General features: G+C 45.9%; 2 protein-coding genes across 2 annotated transcripts; one reads left to right on the top strand and one right to left on the bottom strand.

Annotated features, from left to right (window-relative positions):
• The first annotated feature begins 5,887 nt into the window (after positions 1-5,887).
• LOC133883391 (cytochrome b561, DM13 and DOMON domain-containing protein At5g54830-like) lies at positions 5,888-8,799 on the top strand. Its single transcript, XM_062322706.1, has one exon. The coding sequence runs from the start codon at positions 6,043-6,045 to the stop codon at positions 8,683-8,685; it is 2,643 nt and encodes an 880-aa protein (XP_062178690.1). The 5' UTR covers positions 5,888-6,042; the 3' UTR covers positions 8,686-8,799.
• Positions 8,800-13,227: 4,428 nt separating this feature from the next.
• Positions 13,228-16,658, bottom strand: LOC133883471 (uncharacterized). The gene is made up of 5 exons (XM_062322806.1): positions 15,446-16,658; positions 14,409-14,466; positions 14,123-14,206; positions 13,902-14,043; positions 13,228-13,810 (listed from the first exon to the last, which is right to left on the bottom strand). The coding sequence occupies exons 1-5, from the start codon at positions 16,023-16,025 to the stop codon at positions 13,433-13,435; spliced, it is 1,242 nt and encodes a 413-aa protein (XP_062178790.1). The 5' UTR covers positions 16,026-16,658; the 3' UTR covers positions 13,228-13,432.
• Between the last annotated feature and the right edge of the window lie 3,709 nt (positions 16,659-20,367).

The following is a 20,367-nucleotide window of genomic DNA, read 5'->3' on the forward strand; positions in this document are numbered from 1 at the left end:
AACAATGAATGGGTTGACTTGCATGCTGAAGCCATTTACAATGGCCGTGGGCTTGATGGCATTACATGGCAACAAGTTGATGATGTTGTTGGTGCATCAACCATTCTTCAAGGTTGCAATTTTCCTAGGAGAGCTCGTGGTGATGGGTGTGGGCATGATTTTAGTATAACCTATGCTCGAAAGTGACATGCAATTTCTAGTTCATGTACTTTAGTAAGGTTGCATGAAGAAGAGGAGGTTGAAGACTTGGAGTTAAGGAATGAAGAGGATGGAGAAGAAGATGAAGATTATGCGGTTGATGATGAGGAAGTTGATGACTATGGTGAAGTAGCACCTATTGTTGCTCAAGATAGCAGTGACCAAGCTAGTGGTGATGGTGGCAGCTCAGATGCCTTTACTATGGATGATGACTACTATTGAGTGTGCTTAACTGCTATAAGTGCAGTAGTAATGTAGTATTTTGATTGTTTAGTGGACTAGTTCTCTACTTCTCTTCAAAACTAAGATGTATTGATGTTGTGTTGTATGCTAAACTATTGATACATTGTCCTACACTTGTTTTGTGGTGTGATACTGTCATTTATCCTCTCATCTCTGTCTTTTTTTTTTTTTTTTGCTGCTGCTGCTTACCCTATTTTTGCTCAGTTACTAAATTATTTATTTTGCATCATGGCAGCATGTTATTGCAAGGAGGTTGGGGCCTACATGGGAGGAAGCTACAACCAAAGGAGAATTATTGGGCTCAACAAGAAGCAACATCAAGATAATGATATGTTCCTGAATTGCCTCTTGAATTTATAGCTATACTTACTACTTTACTAGGATAGGATGATGATATGGCGTCACCTCGTCTCACGCCTTAGGCACTAAGACGGTAAGGCGGTAGTGAGTCGTCACGCCTCGCCTTTACACATTTACACCTTAATAACCATGGTATCAGCCTCAACTAAATTAGGTACTGAGAAGCCGTGATCCAATAACTCTTTTGTTTCATGTACCCATTCATTTGATTACAACATTTTTATTGCAGCTGAAAGACAAATCTATAATCAGAAACATAATAGTAGTGCAAATTTGTGTTGTCACATGCTATCTCATACAATGAGCTGTCTGAAGCAAGTTCACAAGGATGACAAGAAAATTCAGAGAAGAGCTAACAAACTAGTAGATCACGATGTCCAGGATTTTACGGTGGGTGGAGGAAGCTGGAAGCAACAATGGGACAAAGCTCAGTTCAACGATGGCCACCTGAAACACAGATCTGTAAGTTCATCTTTTCCCCTGTCCCAACTGATTTAGCTTCAAACCAAAAAACAAGTTTACGCAACTGGTCCTTGACTATGCAGGCTTAGATCTCAAAGACACAGCTGCAGAAATGCAGAATCTTGCAGGAGAAGCGGAGAGGAGCACGGGCTCGAGCGGCGGCTGGGGGCGGCGGCGCGGCCGCACGGGCACGGGCACGGGATGCACGCGCACTGGCGCGGAGCGCAACCGCACGGGCAGCGGGCAGAGGCGGCGGCCGGAGGCGGTGGCGACCCGGAGCTGAGATGCCAAAAAGAGTGGCGGCCCGGAGCTGTGACGCGGCGCCGGCACGGTTATAGTGTCCATAGCACTGCGCCAAGGCCCGTGGCGCCATGACATTTACATACGCGCCACACGACATGGCGTCGTGTTAGGCCACGTCCGCAACGGGTTCTAAGAGAGGATCCTACGTACGTGGCAGAGCACTACGTCAAAGATCATAGCGTCGAGAAGAATACTAACAGCGCCAGAGGTACTCGTACCTAAAAAGGGTTCATTTCTAGATCAAACTTTCTAGAGTCTATTTGTATAATATATTTTTGAAAAGAGCCAAAAAGTAAAATTACACCGTAGAGTGCTTACTCTTACTGAGAAATTCAGCTGTACAAGCTGTAAATGATGGAAAATTTGGAAACATGGTTGAAAACATGAAAAACAGCATAAACTGCTTGTAACATTTCTAACATTCTCTGTACCACATAGTTTTGCATTTGCATCAAATCTTACAACCAGCATAACACAGGGTACTAGATATTTTGCTGAGTAGCCTTTGCCACAAACAGGTCCTGTCAGAATGTACTTTAGTCAATCTAATAAATAAGTAATGTGGCTCTTTGTTCCATTTCCAAACAAGCTGTCGAAAAACTGGAATCATCTTAGATGCTGAAAATTTTGAAGCAGAGAACTCCTAACAATTCATCAATGATAACCTAGAGTAAGGATCACATATATAGAGTAAAAGTCACTTGTTTTGTCTTCACTTTTGTCAACAGATCATCAAAAGGTCGTGTATAATCTAGGAGAAGATATGTACGATACTACCATTGCACCAAAAACGTTATTCATATTATTGCAAAGAAGATTTCAGGAACTGCTACAATCAATCAACCAAACCAGGTGGTGTTCTCGCAACGTCGAAGATGTTGATTAAGGACGCTACAGAATACAGACGCAATACTGCGAGAGAAATGGAAAATCTGAACTGCTATGTAGCTGGTATCTGTATTTTTATCATTCTTTTCTTTTCCTAGTGGTCCTGGCAGGAATGTTGTCATGTCATTACCACAAACTCTGCAATTTATTGATCTCTTCCTTCGGTCTTTTGCTGTCAGATTACCAAAAGAAATCCCAGCTTGGAAGTCACCGCAAGCAAGGAGCTAAACATTGACAACGTGTGAGCGCCGATTATTGGAACTAATTCGTAGAATGTAGGTGACACCCTTTTGTACATGGACTCTCGTCGTCTGAAATTTTTTCACCAATTGATGCTGGAATTGGTTATCATCATTTTCGCCGTGTTGATCGGTTCCTCTTTGTTTTTCCAGCTCATGCTGCATATGCGGTGAGCGTGAAAGTATGGTCCACTGAACTGAAAATCTTCTGTTTCAGTCAAGGAGCTTGGTGCCCATGAATCTAACCACTCCAAAGCACACAATTTTGCTTCCTTCTTGTCCTAGATTGAGCTTTTCAGGTGTCACTTTCAGGATGGTTATATGCCAACTGAACTGTGAAATAATGTTGCTGCTCGAGCAATTGCCACTGTTTCCAGCTTTTCTGGAGAAAAGTCACACTCCAGATCAGTTGACCATATAGAACATGCGAGTGCTTAGCTGCCAAGGTTGAAACAAGTTGGACAGTTTCTGTCATCTCGAACTACTTCCAAAGAAATATTGGTGCTACCCATAATCTATTGCTTGGAGTCTGTCATCTTGTCGATAATGAAGGTTGCAAAGCTTTTCCCAACCTCTGAGATGGAGCAAATAAATAATCGGAGGAACTGTTCATCTTCCATGTGCAGACGAAAGGTGTTCTGAACGTACAAGAGAACAGAGGTGGGGTTGCATTCGTGATAGGTGCAGGAGTTCACAAGGCGCTTGTCTTTGTGTAGTCTAATACACGGTGGTAGCTAAGTACAGTTCATACTATCTTAATGATGCACAGCTCACCAACTAACATTGCATGCACCCTTGGAAAAAATAATAATAACTTTGTACCATGCGATTACCTACCGTAAAGGCGTAAATTAGACAACATTTTTTCTTTCGCGTCTCCTGCTGAACATGCGACTGAAATATTCGAATTTTACGGTCAACACAATTTCAACAGGCAGCGGCGAGATTAGCGTTTAGGGGTCCAGGGAGGGGGCATCGGGCTCCGGATGTGTTCCCCGGGCCGTGCTCGGGGCGGCAGGTTGGTCTGGTGGCGGTGATGGATGGCAGTCCGGGTGACAGGGGAGCACATTTCAGAGAAACAAGGTTGTTGCGTTGCAGAGAAACGGGGCAGAGGGGAGGTTGAAGGTGACGGCTGGGCCGTTGGATCAACATTCTACACCCCAGGATGTCAATAGTAAAGATAAAGATCCTTAATTTCACGTGTCTGAATAACAGTATTTCGCCTTCATTTTTATGGAAAAATAGTGGTTGCAGCACATGTAATTATTACCCCTGTTATCACTATGTAATTATGTCAGTCACTTTCACCCAACCCAATATTTATACTGTAGACGAAGTGGTGGCATGTGGATAACAAATTCTCACTATTTTCCCTTACGTCGTATAAAGGAGAGACTAGACATCATAATGAATCAAAGGACGGAATTTATTTTGCATTTTTTTTCACCAGTTTTTTTAGTGAACTTGTTTGTGCATACAATTGTCAGTTGTTTTTTCTCCTGAATAATTAAAGCCTATAACCCCTAGTCTAGATACAATAATATAAACTCATCATACATTTCACATATAAGATACTTCCACAACTTCAATGTAATCTCTCACTCTAAACGGTCTATGTTGCCAGATAATTCATGTGTCACTAACGCGCGACCTAGCCACTTCAACCACTCTTCTTGTATTTTCGCCGGTCTCCACTATGTCTACTCTTTTGCTGACTTGCTTGCGCTGCCTTAATGCCAATGCGACCCCCATAAACACCACCACCCCCTAGCCACAAAGAAAAATGATTGAACATATTTTTTTTCTCGCTTGTTGCTTACGTATTCCTCGGTCTACCATTTTTCCTGTCATAAGCAAAAACGGTTCCCTGTGGGTGGTTGAATCCCGTGTATCCTCGCTCTTGGTCCTTGTGGATCTTTATATACACAATCAAGCGCACACGTGTAAATCTTAACTACGGTGAAATTTGCTAGAGAGGATTCTGCCACCAAATCATGGATCTCAGAGGGTAATATAAGGTTGGAAATTTGCCTAATTTGAGGGAAAGAAACTAGCAATATCAACATAATAAATAAATAAATTAGGTTGTTGCGTTGCAGAGAAACGAGACAGAGGGGAGGTTGAAGGCGATGGCTGAGCCGTTGGATCAACATTCTACACCCCAGGATGTCAATAGTAAAGATAAAGATACTTAATTTCACGTGTCTGAATAACAGTATTTCGCCTTCATTTTCATGGAAACATAGTGGTTGCAGCGCATGTAATTATTACCCCTGTTACCACTATGTAATTGTATCAGTCACTTCACCCAATATTTATGCGTGTAGACGAAGTGGTGATATGTGGACAACACATTCTCATTATTTTTCTATAAAGGAGAGACTAGATATCATACAACTAACGGAGTATGAATCATAGGAGGGAACTTATTTTGCATTTTTTTCACCAGTTTTTTGAGTGAACTTGTTTGTGCATACAATTATCAGTTGTATTTTTCTCATGAATAATTAAAGCCTATAACCCCTATTCTAAATACAATAATATAAACTCATCATACATTTCACATATAAGAACACGACACTTCCACAACTTTAGTGTAAACCCTCACTCTAAACGGTCTATGTAGCCAGGCAATCCATGTGTCACTAACGCGCGACCTAGCCACTTCAACCACTCTTCTTGTATTTTCACCGGTCTCCACTATATCTACTCTTTTGCTGACTTACTTGCGCTGCCTTAATGCCAATGCGACCCCATAAACACGACCACCCCCTAGCCACAAAGAAAAATGATTGAACACATTCTTTCTCGCCTATTGCTTACATATTCCTCGGTCTACCACTTTTCCCGTCATAAACAGAAACGGTTCCCTATGGGTGGTTGAATCCCGTGTATCCTCACTCTTGGTCCTTATGAACCTTTATATACACAACTAAGCACATGTGTAAATCTTAACTACCGTAAAGCTTGCTAGAGAGGATGCTGCCACCAAATCATGGATCTCAGAGGGTAACATAAGGTTTGAAATTTGCCTGATTCGAGGGAAAGAAACCAGAAATGTCAACATAATAAATAAATAAAATGATGCTTTCAAAAACCATGAACAAGACGAGCACCTTCCCACCAACAAGCGGGTCCCACCAGGCACCAACAGAAAACCGCGCACGGAACAAAACCGAACCCACCCGGAAGCCGGGAGAGGCTTCCTTCCCCCTTTCCTTCCTCCCCCACCCCGACGAACTCGCGCGCCTCCGCACCGCGACCGCCTCACCCTCCCGCGCCGCGTGATCTCCCGCTTCCCATGTCACCGCCCCTACTTATCATCCTCTTCCCCTGACCTCGCGCGGCCATGGCTCGCCTCCTCCTCGCGATCCTCTGCCTCGCTTCGCGGCTCGCAGCGGCCGCGGCGGCGGAGTGCGTCGAGAACACGACCCTGGAGGGGTACGAGGCGGACCTGCGAATGTCGCAGCACCAGCTCCGTGGCCGTGTGTCGGTGCTCGACGGCTGCTCGTTCCGCGTCACCGCGCTCGACCTCCTCCCGGGCTCCGCCTCCGCGCGGTGGTGGCGCTCGGAGGGGCCCGACCTCGACTCCCTCGCGCGCGGCGAGCCCGCCTCCGCCGAACCCCTCAATCGCACCTTCCGGTCCGAGTCCCTTGTCTTCCGCCTTCTCCCTGGCCTCTCCTGGCCTCTCGTCCCTGTACTCGCCGCCTTCGACCCCCTCACCTCCTCCCTCTTCGGCTTCGTCCGCCTCTCAGACAACTCCTCCTCCTCCTCCTCCACGTCCGTGCCCACCATGCTCGACTCATGTGCACAGCTCTCCCCGCGCTTCCGCGTGCGGTGGACGCTCGACGAGGCGAACAACTCCATCGATATCGGCCTCGAGGCGGCTGTAGGGTCCGAATACTACATGGCTTTCGGGTGGGCGGAGCCCGGCTTGACCGAGCCGTCCATGATCGGCGCCGACGTCGCCGTGGCTGGCTTCACCGAGGACGGCCTCCCCTTCGCCGAAGACTACTATATCACCAAGTACAGCGAGTGCCTGCTGCGCGAGGACGCCTTGGTTGAGGGCGTCTGCCCGGACACGATCTACGTCCGCGACGACCCCGCCGGGCTGGTCAACAATACGCGGCTGGTCTACGGCCACCGCCGCGACGGCGTGTCCTTCGTGCGGTTCTCGCGGCCGCTGGTGTCCGCGGACAAGAAGTACGACGTCCCCGTGAACGCCACGAGGAACATGACGGTGATCTGGGCGATCGGCTTGCTGCGGCCGCCTGATTCGCTCCGGCCGTACTACCTGCCGCTGAGCCACGGCGCACCGGCGGGGACGTCGTTCGGCTTCGTCACGCTCAACGTGTCGGCGGCGAGTAACGAGTGCGTCGGGCCATTGGACGCCGAAGACAAGGAGGACCAGGCCAGGATCACGGCGGAGCGCAAGACGCCGCTGGTGGTGACGGCCGGTCCGGCGCTGCATTACCCCAACCCGCCCAACCCCGACAAGGTGCTCTACATCAACAAGAAGGAGGCGCCCCTGCTCAAGGTGGAGCGCGGCGTGCCGATCACCTTCTCGATAGAGGCGGGGCACGATGTGCCAATGTACATCACGTCTGATCCTGTGGGAGGGAATGCCACGTCCAGGAACATGTCCGAGGCCATCTACGCCGGTGGACTGAAGGCGCAGGGCGTGCCGGCCACTCCGATGGAGCTTGTCTGGTTGCCCGACCGGAACACGCCGGACCTAGTGTACTACCAATCCTTGTATGATCCGAAGATGGGTTGGAAAATTCAGGTCGTTGATGGAGGCCTCAGTGACATGTACAATAACAGTGTGCTCCTGGACGACCAGCAGGTAACCTTCTTCTGGACTCTTTCTGGTGACTCCATCAACATTGCTGCCCGAGGTGAGAAGAAGAGTGGGTACCTCGCAATTGGCTTCGGGAGCGCAATGGTGAATAGCTACGCATATGTTGGGTGGATCGATGGCAATGGCACGGGACATGTCAATTCGTATTGGATCGACGGAAAGGACGGGATGAGTGTGCACGAGACACATGAAAATCTTACATATAAGAGGTGCCGATCAGAAAACGGTGCGATCGTATTTGAATTCACTCGCCCACTGTCACCTTCATGCAGTGGAAGGGTGGAGTGCAAGAACATCATCGACCCGACGACTCCTCTGAAGGTCATTTGGGCCATGGGTGCTCAGTGGTCATCAGGCCCCTTAAGTTTGAAGAACATGCACTCCGTCACAAGCAATCGTCCTGTCAGGATTCTTCTGTTGAGCGGTTTGGCTGAAGCGGTGCAGGACTTGCGCCCGGTGCTTGCTGTTCATGGGTTTATGATGTTTGTGGCATGGGGTCTCTTGCTCCCAGGGGGAGTCATGGCTGCGAGATACCTGAAGCATCTGAAAGGCGATGTCTGGTTCCAGGCTCACACCTACCTGCAGTACTCAGGCATAGCTGTTATGTTCTTGGGCGTTCTGTTTGCAGTTGCTGAGCTCCGAGGCTTCTCTTTCAAATCAAGACATGCTAGAATTGGTGCAATAGCATTTACATTTACGATTGTGCAGCCATTAAATGCGTATCTTCGACCGCATAGAACAGAGAATGGGGAAATTCCATCCAGATATAGGTTGGTTTGGGAATCTCTGCATATTTTTACTGGGAGGTCTGCTGTGCTTGCTGGTATCGTGTCTCTCTTTACTGGCTTGCAGCATCTTGGGCATAGGTATGGCAGTAAGAACATCAAGGGACTTACATGTGGGTTAATTTTGTGGGTTGTAAGTGCTGCTTTGGTAATAGCTTACCTTGAGTACATGGCGATGAAGCGAAGACGAGGTGGTGCTGATGGCCTTTCAGGCAAATGGGTGCTTGGCAACACTGAGGAAGATGATTCAGTTGATCTTTTGCAATCCGACAGGGTAGTCAGTAAACTGGAGTTTAATTCATCACCTCGAGCGATGGAAGTACAGCTTGAACCACTTAACGGATGAGATTTTTTTCAGTATACGTATCGGCATAAAAGGAGTTTAGTTCAAATTCTTTGTAGAATAGATAGACCAAGCTGGTGATATACATCTAAGATAAAGAGATTTCGGTTCCGATTATTTGTTGATACAAGAGAATTGGAGAGAGTCTCATCTTTGACTGCATTGAGAGGTATTATCATACCACATGGTGTAGTATAGGTTTTTATTTTTCATCTTCTTTGAGCTTAGGTTCTCTTGTCTTTAATCTCCTAACTTCTTAGCGACTGTATATCTGTACATTTTGGGTATAGTTAAGACTGAAAAGAGAATATGATTCTTTTTGAAAAATGTATTGTAAAGTCTGTGAAGCATCGTGCATAGATTTTTTTAGAATAAGGAAGCGCTCAGGCCTTTTGCATCGTGCATAGATGGTAATGTCTAACATTTAATCAATGGGATTGTGATTTTTTTTTTTCTCGAACACGCGGGAGAGCTGCAGATCATTATATTAAGAAAGAAGAGAAGAGAAAAAATAACGACAACAACAACCCAGCAAGCACACCGAGCACACACAGGACCAAACTCACATCCCCAAAAACTAACAAACCTAAAAGCCAACACACCCAAAACATTGCAAAAACAGGACACACAAGGACAGATCAAGCCAAAAGCAATCTAAGACCCTTAGCTCCAGCAGAACACCGCAAATTAGCCTCGTCATAGATCGAAGACAGGACTATATGGATATATGAGGTAGCACCATTAAACACACAATCATTGCGGTGCTTCCAAATCCACCAAGCATCGAGAATCACCAAAGAGTTGAACCATGAACGCCTTTGCTTGTCAACTCTTCGAGCCGCCTTCCGCCACCAGGAATTAAAGGTAACCTGATGGGAGGGCGCGACCTGCTACAGATTGACCTTACTAAGGAGAGAAAACCATATCTGGCAGGAGAAAACACAGCTAGTAAGAAGATGATTAATCGTCTCCTCCTCTTGGTCACAAAGAAGACACTTATCAGGATGTTGCAGCCCACGGTGTTCCAATCTATCCGCAGTCCAACACCGGTTATGGATTGCAAGCCAAACGAGAAACTTAGCCCTCGGCGAACCCCACGACTTCCAAATGCGTTTTCAAGGATCAAATTCAATGTTGCCCATGAAGAACTATTTGTAGGCCCATCTGCAAGTAAAAATCCCTGAGGCCTCGACTGTCCAAATGTGAACATCGTCAACATCCGACAGCAAGTGAACTTCAGCGATGATCTCCCAAATCTGAAGAAATTCGACAAGGGCAGTGACTAACAAAGCACCCTTGATATCACAGACCCAACAATTCTGAAACATTGCTTGATCAACTGTACGAAGGTTAGATGAGCGCCTTGAAACCAAAGCAACCACATTAGGAGCAAGATTAGCCAAAGATCTCCCCTGCAACCACCGATCCTGCCAGAAAAGAGTATTGGTGCCATTGCCAACCTCCGAAATGATTATAGTTCTGCACAAAACTTTGGAATTAGCATGAATTTAGAGCTTAAAATCTGCCCATGGTTTTTCCGGTTGTGTCTTTTGTAACCATAACCAGCGCATACGTAGCGACCAACTCAAGGTTTCAAGATCATGAATCCCAAGACCTCCTAACTCAAATGGTTGATATAAACGGCGCTAAGCTAGAAGGCAATGTCCCTCATTAACCTTATCTTGATCTTTCCAAAGGAATGCTCTTTGCCATTTGTCAATGGCACGAATCACCCACTTCGGGAGCTCTAAAGCCATGAGTTGATAAATCAGATGAGATTGTGATATTGTATTGTATATTCTTAAAATTCATCATACATTAAATGATTGGGCATCAGAAATCGTAGTTCTCCCGCCTTTAAAAACATCGATCTATATTTTACTTGCAGGCTACAATGGTCTTATGTTCTGATTTAACATTTGTAACCATAAGATTCAGGACGATATGAGCAGACCAGAATACATTCTAGACACACCTATTTACTGATTCTATGATATATAATGTCAGATTACCAGAAATACATTTACTTTTTTTTTTAACATCGGACCTCTTCCCAAAGCTTTCATTGAAGGCTTTTTGACGTAACATGCGAGACCGGGGGCTCAAGCCCCGACCGGCTCCCTTCAACCTTGAAGGTTTGTCACCGATTCAAACCTGTTCGCATTAACGTGCTGCAACACGGACTATATATTCGTACCCAACTTTTTATCGGCCGAACACGGACTGCCCTTTGCTGTCTTGACACGCAGGTCTGTTCGAAAGTAGTTGTCTACTTGTCTTGCGATTGCACTAACGTGCTGCAGTTTGCTGACCCTGGAGATCGTCCACTACAATGAGATGTGTTGGCTCCCATCTGCTCCAAGCAAAACAAAGCAGGTACACTACTTACTATCGTCTCGTTTGCTGTTGTGCTCGTATTCTATTGTGTTCAGTGATATCGATGTCAACCTGCATGTTAGGTGTAGATTCTTTTAGTTAGGTATTACCACTCAGACTCAGATCTGGATCCCTTGTTAGTTGGCTTGCCACCTTGTCAGGAAAGCAGGGTTAGGTTTTGTCAGGTAAAGGGGCAAAATCAGCAGCATGTTACAATGTCCCTTTGTTTTTTAGGTTCTCTAGTCCTCTCTTCTCTTTGCCATGAAGTAACCAACATGTTTCAGTTACACAAGTCCAGTTATTGCTGATGTTTTATTTATTTATATATTTTTATTTTTTAATATTTACAAAAATACACACCTATTTTAAAATATTACATATTTAGACTACCATCGGCAGTTAGATGGACGACAACTTGTGGGACCGACGACGCAATGATCAGAAATTAAATACTCTGATCAACGTGGCGTCCACGTCAACGTATCGCCCAACCAATAAGTGACACATTTGCTCTACTGGACCCCACTAGAAAATATGTCACCTATTAAAGGTACGACACATTTTCCAACACATGCACACGCTCTCACTATGGGGTATGCTTTTCAAAAGCTGAAAAAGGTAGGATGTCACGTTGATCAACGTATTTAATTTCTGACCGTTACACTGTAGGCCTACAACTGTGGTCCTTTCAACGGGTGACGGTAGTCTAGATGTGCAATATTTTGAAATAAGCATATATTTTTGCAAATATTAAAAAATAATATTAATTCAGCCATTGCTTGTATTTTTATGGGCCTAAATTGAACACGAAAGTTCTTCTGGTTCAGGTGGATGGTGCTGCTGTGCTGGAGTTTGGGTCTCTAGACCGTCGATTGCACTAGAGCAACAAAGCCCACGCTAAACTTGGAAGGACAAAGCCCAAGAGAGGCTGTCCTTTGATAGGCTTTCATGCTTGAACAATATTATATATGTTAGAGCCTGGAATCAGTGGTAATACAGTTCAACTCTGGAATCACTTCTAGAGTTCTAGTCATGGTTCAAGGAAGCGCAATTATACATCTGTCTTAGGAGCTAGTAATGGTCATAATGGAAATGACAGTGAGTATTTCGATCATAATTTAGTGTCAGGGTAAAAATATGAATTTTCATAGGATGAAATGTTTCATCCTGACCACTATTAACTGTACATGTGGATCGCAGATGACATGTTAGTTTTGCTTCTACTGCACCGTGGACCCTGGCATTGTAGTACAAGATTCATCTTTGAACTGGAGTGACAAAAAGGTTTGCCCCAGATCCATATGTTATTGCACAGGGCCCATTCCAAGCACTTTTGACTTGGCCAAGTTTTCTACTGATCCTGGCTTTTGCTGACGAAGTGGACCTGCATTTCTGTTTGTCTGATGTTTGAATCATGATCTCCTCGACTGCCATGACTGCGAGTCCACTCCAGCCTGCTGCCTGATTTGATGGAGATGGTCCCTGCAATGCAATGCACTGCCTACATGATGCATGATTTGTGGACCTGGCAAACCTGATGTATCTGGTGAGAAGACCCTGCCTATGCTAATATTTGCTTTAATGCTATTTATCTGCACTTCATCTTTTGTGAGATTGTTTGCTCGTTCTGACAATATAGTATGACAAGTGTATCGAATACCTACCCTGCAATTCTGATGATACTAGTCATGAGCTTGTTGCCCTCTCCTGTCTGGCAGGACAGTGGCACGACGACAGACACATTAAACAAACGACAACACTAAGAAATGCACGAGTGCAACAGACAGTTTTCAGTATAGGCCGCTTGTGACCCATGTTCCAGATCTCAGCTTCTTACTTCCGAGTTCTGACAGCACAAGTGAATGTTTCCGATTTATAGAATGGATAAATAGTATAAATCTTTGGAGAAGCAAACCAACCACCAAGCCTTGTTGTCCTCACTCCTCACAAGAAGGCAGCCTTCAGTTCTGCATGCATAACTGCCTCCATGGTTAGGTTCCTGAGCCCCCAAGAAATGGTTCCATATCAATAATTTCTTCTCCACCAGCTTAAATGTGCCCTGTAGCAAGCAGCCACAGGGAATCTAAGTATGCTCAATGCAACTTCACATCCTAATAACCTGCCAAATAAATGTCTTTGCAGCCGAGCAAATTTTATGACAAGCAGCAATGATAAGGGGAAAAACTGTTGAATGATTGACAGGAACAATTTCTACATCAGTAAAAAGGGATAGCAATCTACAAACTGAGTTGCATTACCAACACAAGTGATTTATACACAAGCATTTTGATTCCTAAGCTCATTTAAAGGATAACCTAGCACAGCCTACATAAAGATAATACAAGTACAGTAGCCATTGCTATGCCACATGGTCCTATGAAACGGTGAGAGCATCGATCATCCTCGGCACCTCTGCGTTAGTGGTGATCTCCTCACAACAGATTTTTGTTGTCATCTCATCTTTTTTCAGATCTGCCTTCATGTTTACCCTGTCGGTGTCACTCGCATTGCATTCTTTGAACCTGAAGCAACTGACAAGGTGATCATTGGTTAGCCCTGCTGCCTGCATGAAGGAATATATGACCGTTGGACCCACACCCCGGAACCCCCTTCTGACCATGTCTTTGCTGATTATCTCTGCCTTGGGACTCTTGACAGGAACTTGCCTTGGATACCGGAACTTGCTTACGATAGGCTTGTGGTTCAGAAAACCCCAACAGTATCGATCGAAGGATCCGAATTCATCGGCAATCTGCATCAGTTTGCAGAAACTTGTAGTCTCAGGTAAAAGTCATAACTAATGGAAGTACTAACTTGGTGATGATCAAGCAAGCATTACAAACCTTAAGTATCTGGCGAGCATTTTCGAGTACAGCTCGGAGCTTTTGCTGAGACAAAAGAGAATTTGCAACGCTTCCAGGTGCCACAAGCTTCTTTTCATTTATTTTAGAGACAGCAGCAGGGTCAAAGTCCATGAAAATTTCCCTGGAAGATTCAGCATGGACGTTACGAAATAAACTATGAAGAATAGTTTAATTTGTTTGTAACATAAGAGAATCAATACCTGAAAATTTGCCTCCTCTTGAGAATTTCAGGCCATGTAAGCTCAGCCAATGCACCAGAGAGTACAAGTAGCTCAAACAATCTCCTGTGAAGCGTGACAAGGTCATGATCAAATATCCTCTGACTGTTCAGTTTTTTTTGGGGGGAAGGGGGAAACAGTAGGGGGAAACCCCTGGTAAATATATATTAATAAAAAAAAAGAGAACTGTACAAAGACAACTCTGACTGTTCAGTTCCTTTCTGGAAGATAAATAGCAAAGACGAAAACAGAAATTTGCAGTTTGTACCTATCATCGTGTACTGGAACCGCCCATTCCTCATCATGGAAAGTGACATAGCATGGATCTGATCGAAAATAAATGAGCAGCAAAAACATGACAAATCTGCTTTGTTTGTAGAAATGCTTAAGAAACACTTCATCAGTAAGGCCTAGGAAAGGCACAGGACAACCATGGCATGTGATGATGTTAAATAAAGAAAAGCATTGTACCTCACGCTTTGGTAGTTTGGTTTTATTGGAGTGTATATGGACCTATTAATACTGATACTGCTAGTCAAATTTCCCTGTTGGTAAAGTAACCATTCCTTTTGCCAAATTTTTAGTTTCAACTGATGAGCAAACTATTATTGTTGGGTTGCCGTAGCAGAATGAATATTAAAGAATACATGGTACAGAACGGCACAAAATTGGGTCTAAGCGGCAGTTGTTCAGTTGAAGAGTCAAAACTAGAGTTAATCTCATATGCAACTCTGTGTGGAAGTGACAATGATAAAGCAATCAGATGCTAATGCAAAGGACTACCCAATCCTTCGAATGAAGGAAATAAGAAAAGGGAAATAAAAAGGAGAATATGCTATTTATACTTTATAGGCAATCTAAAGGAGAAAATGCTCGCTTTATCCAATGTAGGAAAAATTACTATCTGTGTCAGTTCCGAGCCCACGACAAATCAGAGCAGCTAGAGTTTAACAAGCTACAGCTAAGATAGTCAAGGTATGATCATTTTGGTAAGCAACTCTACTGTAGATTGCTCCTGAGGAAAGGCTAAAAGGGGAATATATTCTAAACCGGGGTTTCACGTAGCTTTACTCATTACAGAAACAAGTAAGGGTAGTAGAATATTAAGTTTATTAGGAGTTGCAACCCGAAGAACGGACAGTTCAGTTTTTCTTTTTTATGACAATTCTAGTAGGCAGAAATTACACATAATACCACATTCAAATGATGAAATAACCAAAACATCACAAAACAAGAATAATTATTTGCACTGCAACAGTAAAAGCTGACAAACGCTGAACAATTTCAAGAACACAAGATGCTTACCGGTGGTTGGAGTCACCCACGCGCACCTCCTCTTCCCTTCCAGTTCCACAGTCACCGGAGCAACGACCTCCGCACCGGCGGACTTGCTCTCCACCACCTTACCGGCAGCCTTGCCGTGCTTGGGCGCAGCCGGCCAAGCAGACCGGCTCCTCTCCATCCTTCCGGCGTAGGCCCGGACACGGATCGACTCCGTGGAGGCATCCGAGGAACAAGACACGTTGAGCGACAAGCTTGGTTGAGGAGGCACGTCGTTCTTCCTCGGCGGCGGCCCAGGTGGCGTGCGCCGTGGCGACGGCAAAGGGGACGCGCCCTTGCTAGCACCAGAACCACCACCTCCACCCCCGCCGGCAGCATTCCTCTTAAGGCCCTCCTCCTCCTTGGCCGCGGCAGCCGCAGGTTTGTCCGGCGTCCCCACCGCCGCCGTCTCCACCTTCCTCAGCGGCTTCGGGGACGGTTTCCGGGCGTTCGCCGGACCCGACCTGGCTTTGTTGCCCCCCGGCACCAGCACTGGCCGCGCCTCCGCCTCCGGAGCGGCGATGTTCAGGGACCGAACCCTCGGCGCCCCGGCCATGGAAGCCATTTCCGCCCAATCCCCGAGCTTTTACCGCCCAAAAATTCAAACTTGACCGGGTTTTCCACTTACTCCTCAAGAACCGAGCAAAAAAATTCCATTTGAATTCCTCAAGAACCGAGCAAAAAGACGCAATCGCTAGTAGAAAATCACCCTCCTCATAGAGCTAAAACCCCCTCCACGAACACAAGATTCCCCTCCCCGAAGACAAGCACGCAACCAAGAACGCCTTGAAATCCGAACCCTTTCCCTCCACTAACCTTCAAAAAATCAAAACCGCACGAGCTCCGGGCCAAGAACCCTAACCTCAGCCGAGGTTAGGTCCGGCATTGCACAGACGAGCGCAGGAACCCGGTAAACCCAAGAACGCGGCACAGCGGCGGCCGGCACTCAGAGGAGAACCTCCTGAAGCGGCACAGCGGCCACCGGTGAGGTCCGGAGAAGGCAGGGCGGGGGGGGGGGGGGGGGGCGCACCGAGGAAGCTCTAGGCGGATGGGGCGGGGAGGGTGAGGCGCAGAGGCTGCGGGCTGCAGCAACTGCTCCGAGGACGAGGAGTGGAATCCAAGGAGAGAGGAGGAAGCGGTTGGTAAAGGAGAGACGAGAGGGACACTGCACTAGCTCTAGCTTTAGCTTGGCCCGGTTCTGCCGTTTATTTCCCCTTCTTTTTCGGAGGGGTGTATTTGGAAGCTTTTAATACTTGTCATTTTTGAGAAAAAAAAGTCTTTCCAAAATATTTAGTATTTCACATATCCTAATGTATTTTTTACCATTTTTTTTATTTTTCCTCTATCAATTTATACTTCACCTTGTTACCCGTATAACTCAATACTAATTCAAAAATGGCATTTTGGTTATAAAATATTTTACTAATAATTATCTAAATCTTTGTCATGGGTCAAAAGTATCAAGTATTATGAAATAGAGGTAGTAATTTTTTTTCTTGCGTACAGAAGAGTTGGTCGTATCTGTACCCTGTACCTCTGTGCGTGAGCCCAGCAGCTTCTTGCTGTCTGGTGGTGTACTTTTCCTGGATGGCCCATCTGTTTACCCATATCTGAAACAAAAAGAAAAATGGAGAAAACTGAAAAGAGCTGGGTGCTGTAGAAAGGGTTTTTTAGCCCTATGATTAAACGAATGATGATTCTTTTCTGAAAAAACCGAGGGAATTTTTAACATGAGGTTCAACCTCGCTTTAGATATTTAGTTTTGTCTTCCACTTTAAAAGTTCCTATGTTTTTCTTGTGTCTTATTCAAATGGTTATTATTAGTTTAAAAAGGTTATTATTGTAATTTCTGTGCTCTACAATCTTTTTTATTTTGCACTTGCATTTCTACTAATTTCATGCGGTTATCTTGTGTTCCACCCAGACGATTGCTCATGCAAATTTTATGTGCTTTGTATTTGCACTCCTATTAAACTCATTTGTTTTGTTAAAAAAAATTACATGTGTTATTTTTCATTTAAAATGCTATCCCTTATACATTTCTTACTATTCTAAAACGAGGATGGGCTGATTTGACTTTTTGGAAGAGCTGTTCATGTTCATCATTATAATGGCTTGATGAGAGCTGCTAGAGAGATGAAAATAGTAAATTGCTTGTAAATAGGGAGGTATTACTAATAGTTAAAAGAGACAAATATAAGATTCATACTCACGTTGTTAGAGGTAAATAAGACTCATCGTTGGATGTGCCAATAAATGAAATAAATTGTGTTCAACATAGCGTGAGAAATGGTTATCCAACATTTAATTAGTCTGTTACAATTTATACAAGGACTGCAAGGAACAACTCACTTTCATGCAAAAAAATGCTAGAAATGAGATGCACCATTATCGACCTCAAAGGCTCTTTTGAGTTCATCCTTGGATGAAATGCAAGAGCATGCTGACGCTAACACGGATCGAAGTAACAGCTGGTGGTGGTCCACGACAAACCTAATGGCCCTGTCCTACACATCGCGGCGCTGCCCCCGCACCCGTCGCGAGTGAGATCGACATGGTCGGGCCAGTTCGAGGAACCACAAGGGAGTACGGCTGTGGTAGCCGGACACGGTGTAGTGGCCTCATGCGTCTGCCTCCATCGGTAGCCGTTGGGAAAGGTAGACGTTGGCACGTTCCGTTTCCCGTGACCTGAGGACGGGGCCGGAAGCCCGTTTCTCGAGCCTTCCGCACTGCGGCACCACGAACTAAATATTTGCCTGTTCTTTTCCCGTTGAGTGGACCACACAAGTCTGGACTGGATTGTAGGACAATTCCAAAACAAATATTTAGTTGCTCTACTAAACACATTTCTGTTGTGTGAGCATTTTGAGAGAGTCTGACTAGACTCACACACCCAACCCGCACCACACATGCATGGTTGACTCGCAAAATGCGGTACATATTTTGGTTGTGAACACGTATGCGTGTATAATTTTAAGTTGGCAGACACCCAGCTCTGAGTCTACGCGTTAATTTTTAGTTGGTAGACACCACAAGAAATTATAGTATTTCCTGCATAAATCTTATACGAGGGAAATTGCATGTGGTGTATTTCTTGTATAAAGATGTCAATGTATTAAGTAAAAGGGTATCCTGACTAACGAGCTCCGCAGAATGCCTAATAACTAGAGCAACATACTTCTTGAAGTCTAGTCGATCGTGTGACCACAGCGATCAGTCTAACGCCTGCACGACCAGTCTCCCTATATCATCGCTTACATCTGCTACCAGCCCTACTGGTCGCAAGACCAGATTTGACGCAATCTGTCTAAAGCGCAGTTGCTAACATCCACTCAAGTGTTTTCTTTCCCCAGGCACCAGCACCAGAGGACGAAGTCATGGACGGTGCAGTTAGGCATTATCCCATCCCGTAGCATTAAATACTGTAGGGTAGAACTTTACAGGCCGGTACAGTGGCGCACGACGGATGGGACGATGTTAGCAGCCCTACCAGGCAAGTGGACGGGGTTGGTGCAGAAAGGCATTGTCCCGTCCTGTAGCATTAAATGCTGCAGGGTAGAACTTTGTAGGTCGATAGGGCGGCCCACGGCGGATGGAATGCCATCAGCAGCCTGACCAGGTAAGTGTATGGAGTTGGCACAAAAGGACATTGTCTCGTCCCGTAGCATTAAATGCTGCGGGTGAAACTTTACAGGCCAGCACAGCGGCACACAGCAATAAGACACATGGTGCCCTCAGAGCAAGTGAGCACGCCTGGTCCTCCGTAACGATGATTTGGATTAGATATTAGGATGAGCAAAGGCCTTCTGTTTGGATCCACATGTAAGTTCTCCTCCTCCCTACTATATAAAGAGAAGAGGTTCTCGTTCCTAAGGAGAGGGCGAGGAAACTAGCAAAAAACATTTTCTGTAATTAACTGAAATCCTTCATAACACACACAGGATGTAGAGCTATTATCCTCTAGGAGACCCAAACTTGTATAACTCTTTGTGTCCCGTAGTTCACCGAACACATACCCGCTTCCTGAAACATCATCCACGCGTCCTTTGTCCAACATACCCCGGAATCAATGTCAAGGATTTACCCTTAACATTTGGCGTGCCAGGTAGGGGGCACGTTTCATCGTTTCAGCAAGTTTGAAAAAAACTTGACCAGACCACCCATGGTCAAATCCACGGCAACCGCTGAGTCCCATTCTGAGGACCCTGGTCACCGTGAGGTGTTCGTCATGGGATACCACCCGGATGAACCTGGAGTGCTCCAGGCATGGGACACCGAGCCGAAGTCCGAGAGCTCCGAGACCCAACGCGAGGTCTACATGGTGGACCATATAGTGGGAGGTGCTGAAGGCCCAAACGCCTCAAACGCTGGTGGCGAACCCTCGGCTTTATGCCCAGAGCGAACCAGCCTGGCGCCGGACAGGCAGGTGCTTCAAGACAACCCCCGCATACCCAGCACCGCCTTAAGGAGCCCCTACACAGAGCACAGTCCACGATGGCGTCGTCGCCTAGACCATCGTACCGTCTAAATGCCGAGGCTCCCCACCTCGCGACTTGTTGCCACTTCGCGCCCAGCGTCTCAATTATGAGACCATGACGCCGACGCAGAACCTACAGACCTTGTAGATCCTCCTCAGCCATCCACCGGTACCTGTACTAAAGAGCTCGCTTGTGGCACCATGGCTGCATGATCTTGCCCTCCTGGTCGAGACCGCTCGATGCCAGACCACGTCAACATGCACCGCGCCTATCGTAAGGGCCGGTGAGGGTCTCGGTTGTCATGGGTCATAACAGGGCCCACGGCGGAATAGGTCTCGTGCTCCCTCAACCACGGGGAATACTCACGAACCACCCCCATATCAAGACAGCCAACCCTCTGACCTGCGTAACTCTCTGCGCCAACGTGAC

Source organism: Phragmites australis, chromosome 10 (genome assembly GCF_958298935.1).
Source record: "Phragmites australis chromosome 10, lpPhrAust1.1, whole genome shotgun sequence".
NCBI classification, from domain to species: domain Eukaryota; kingdom Viridiplantae; phylum Streptophyta; class Magnoliopsida; order Poales; family Poaceae; genus Phragmites; species Phragmites australis.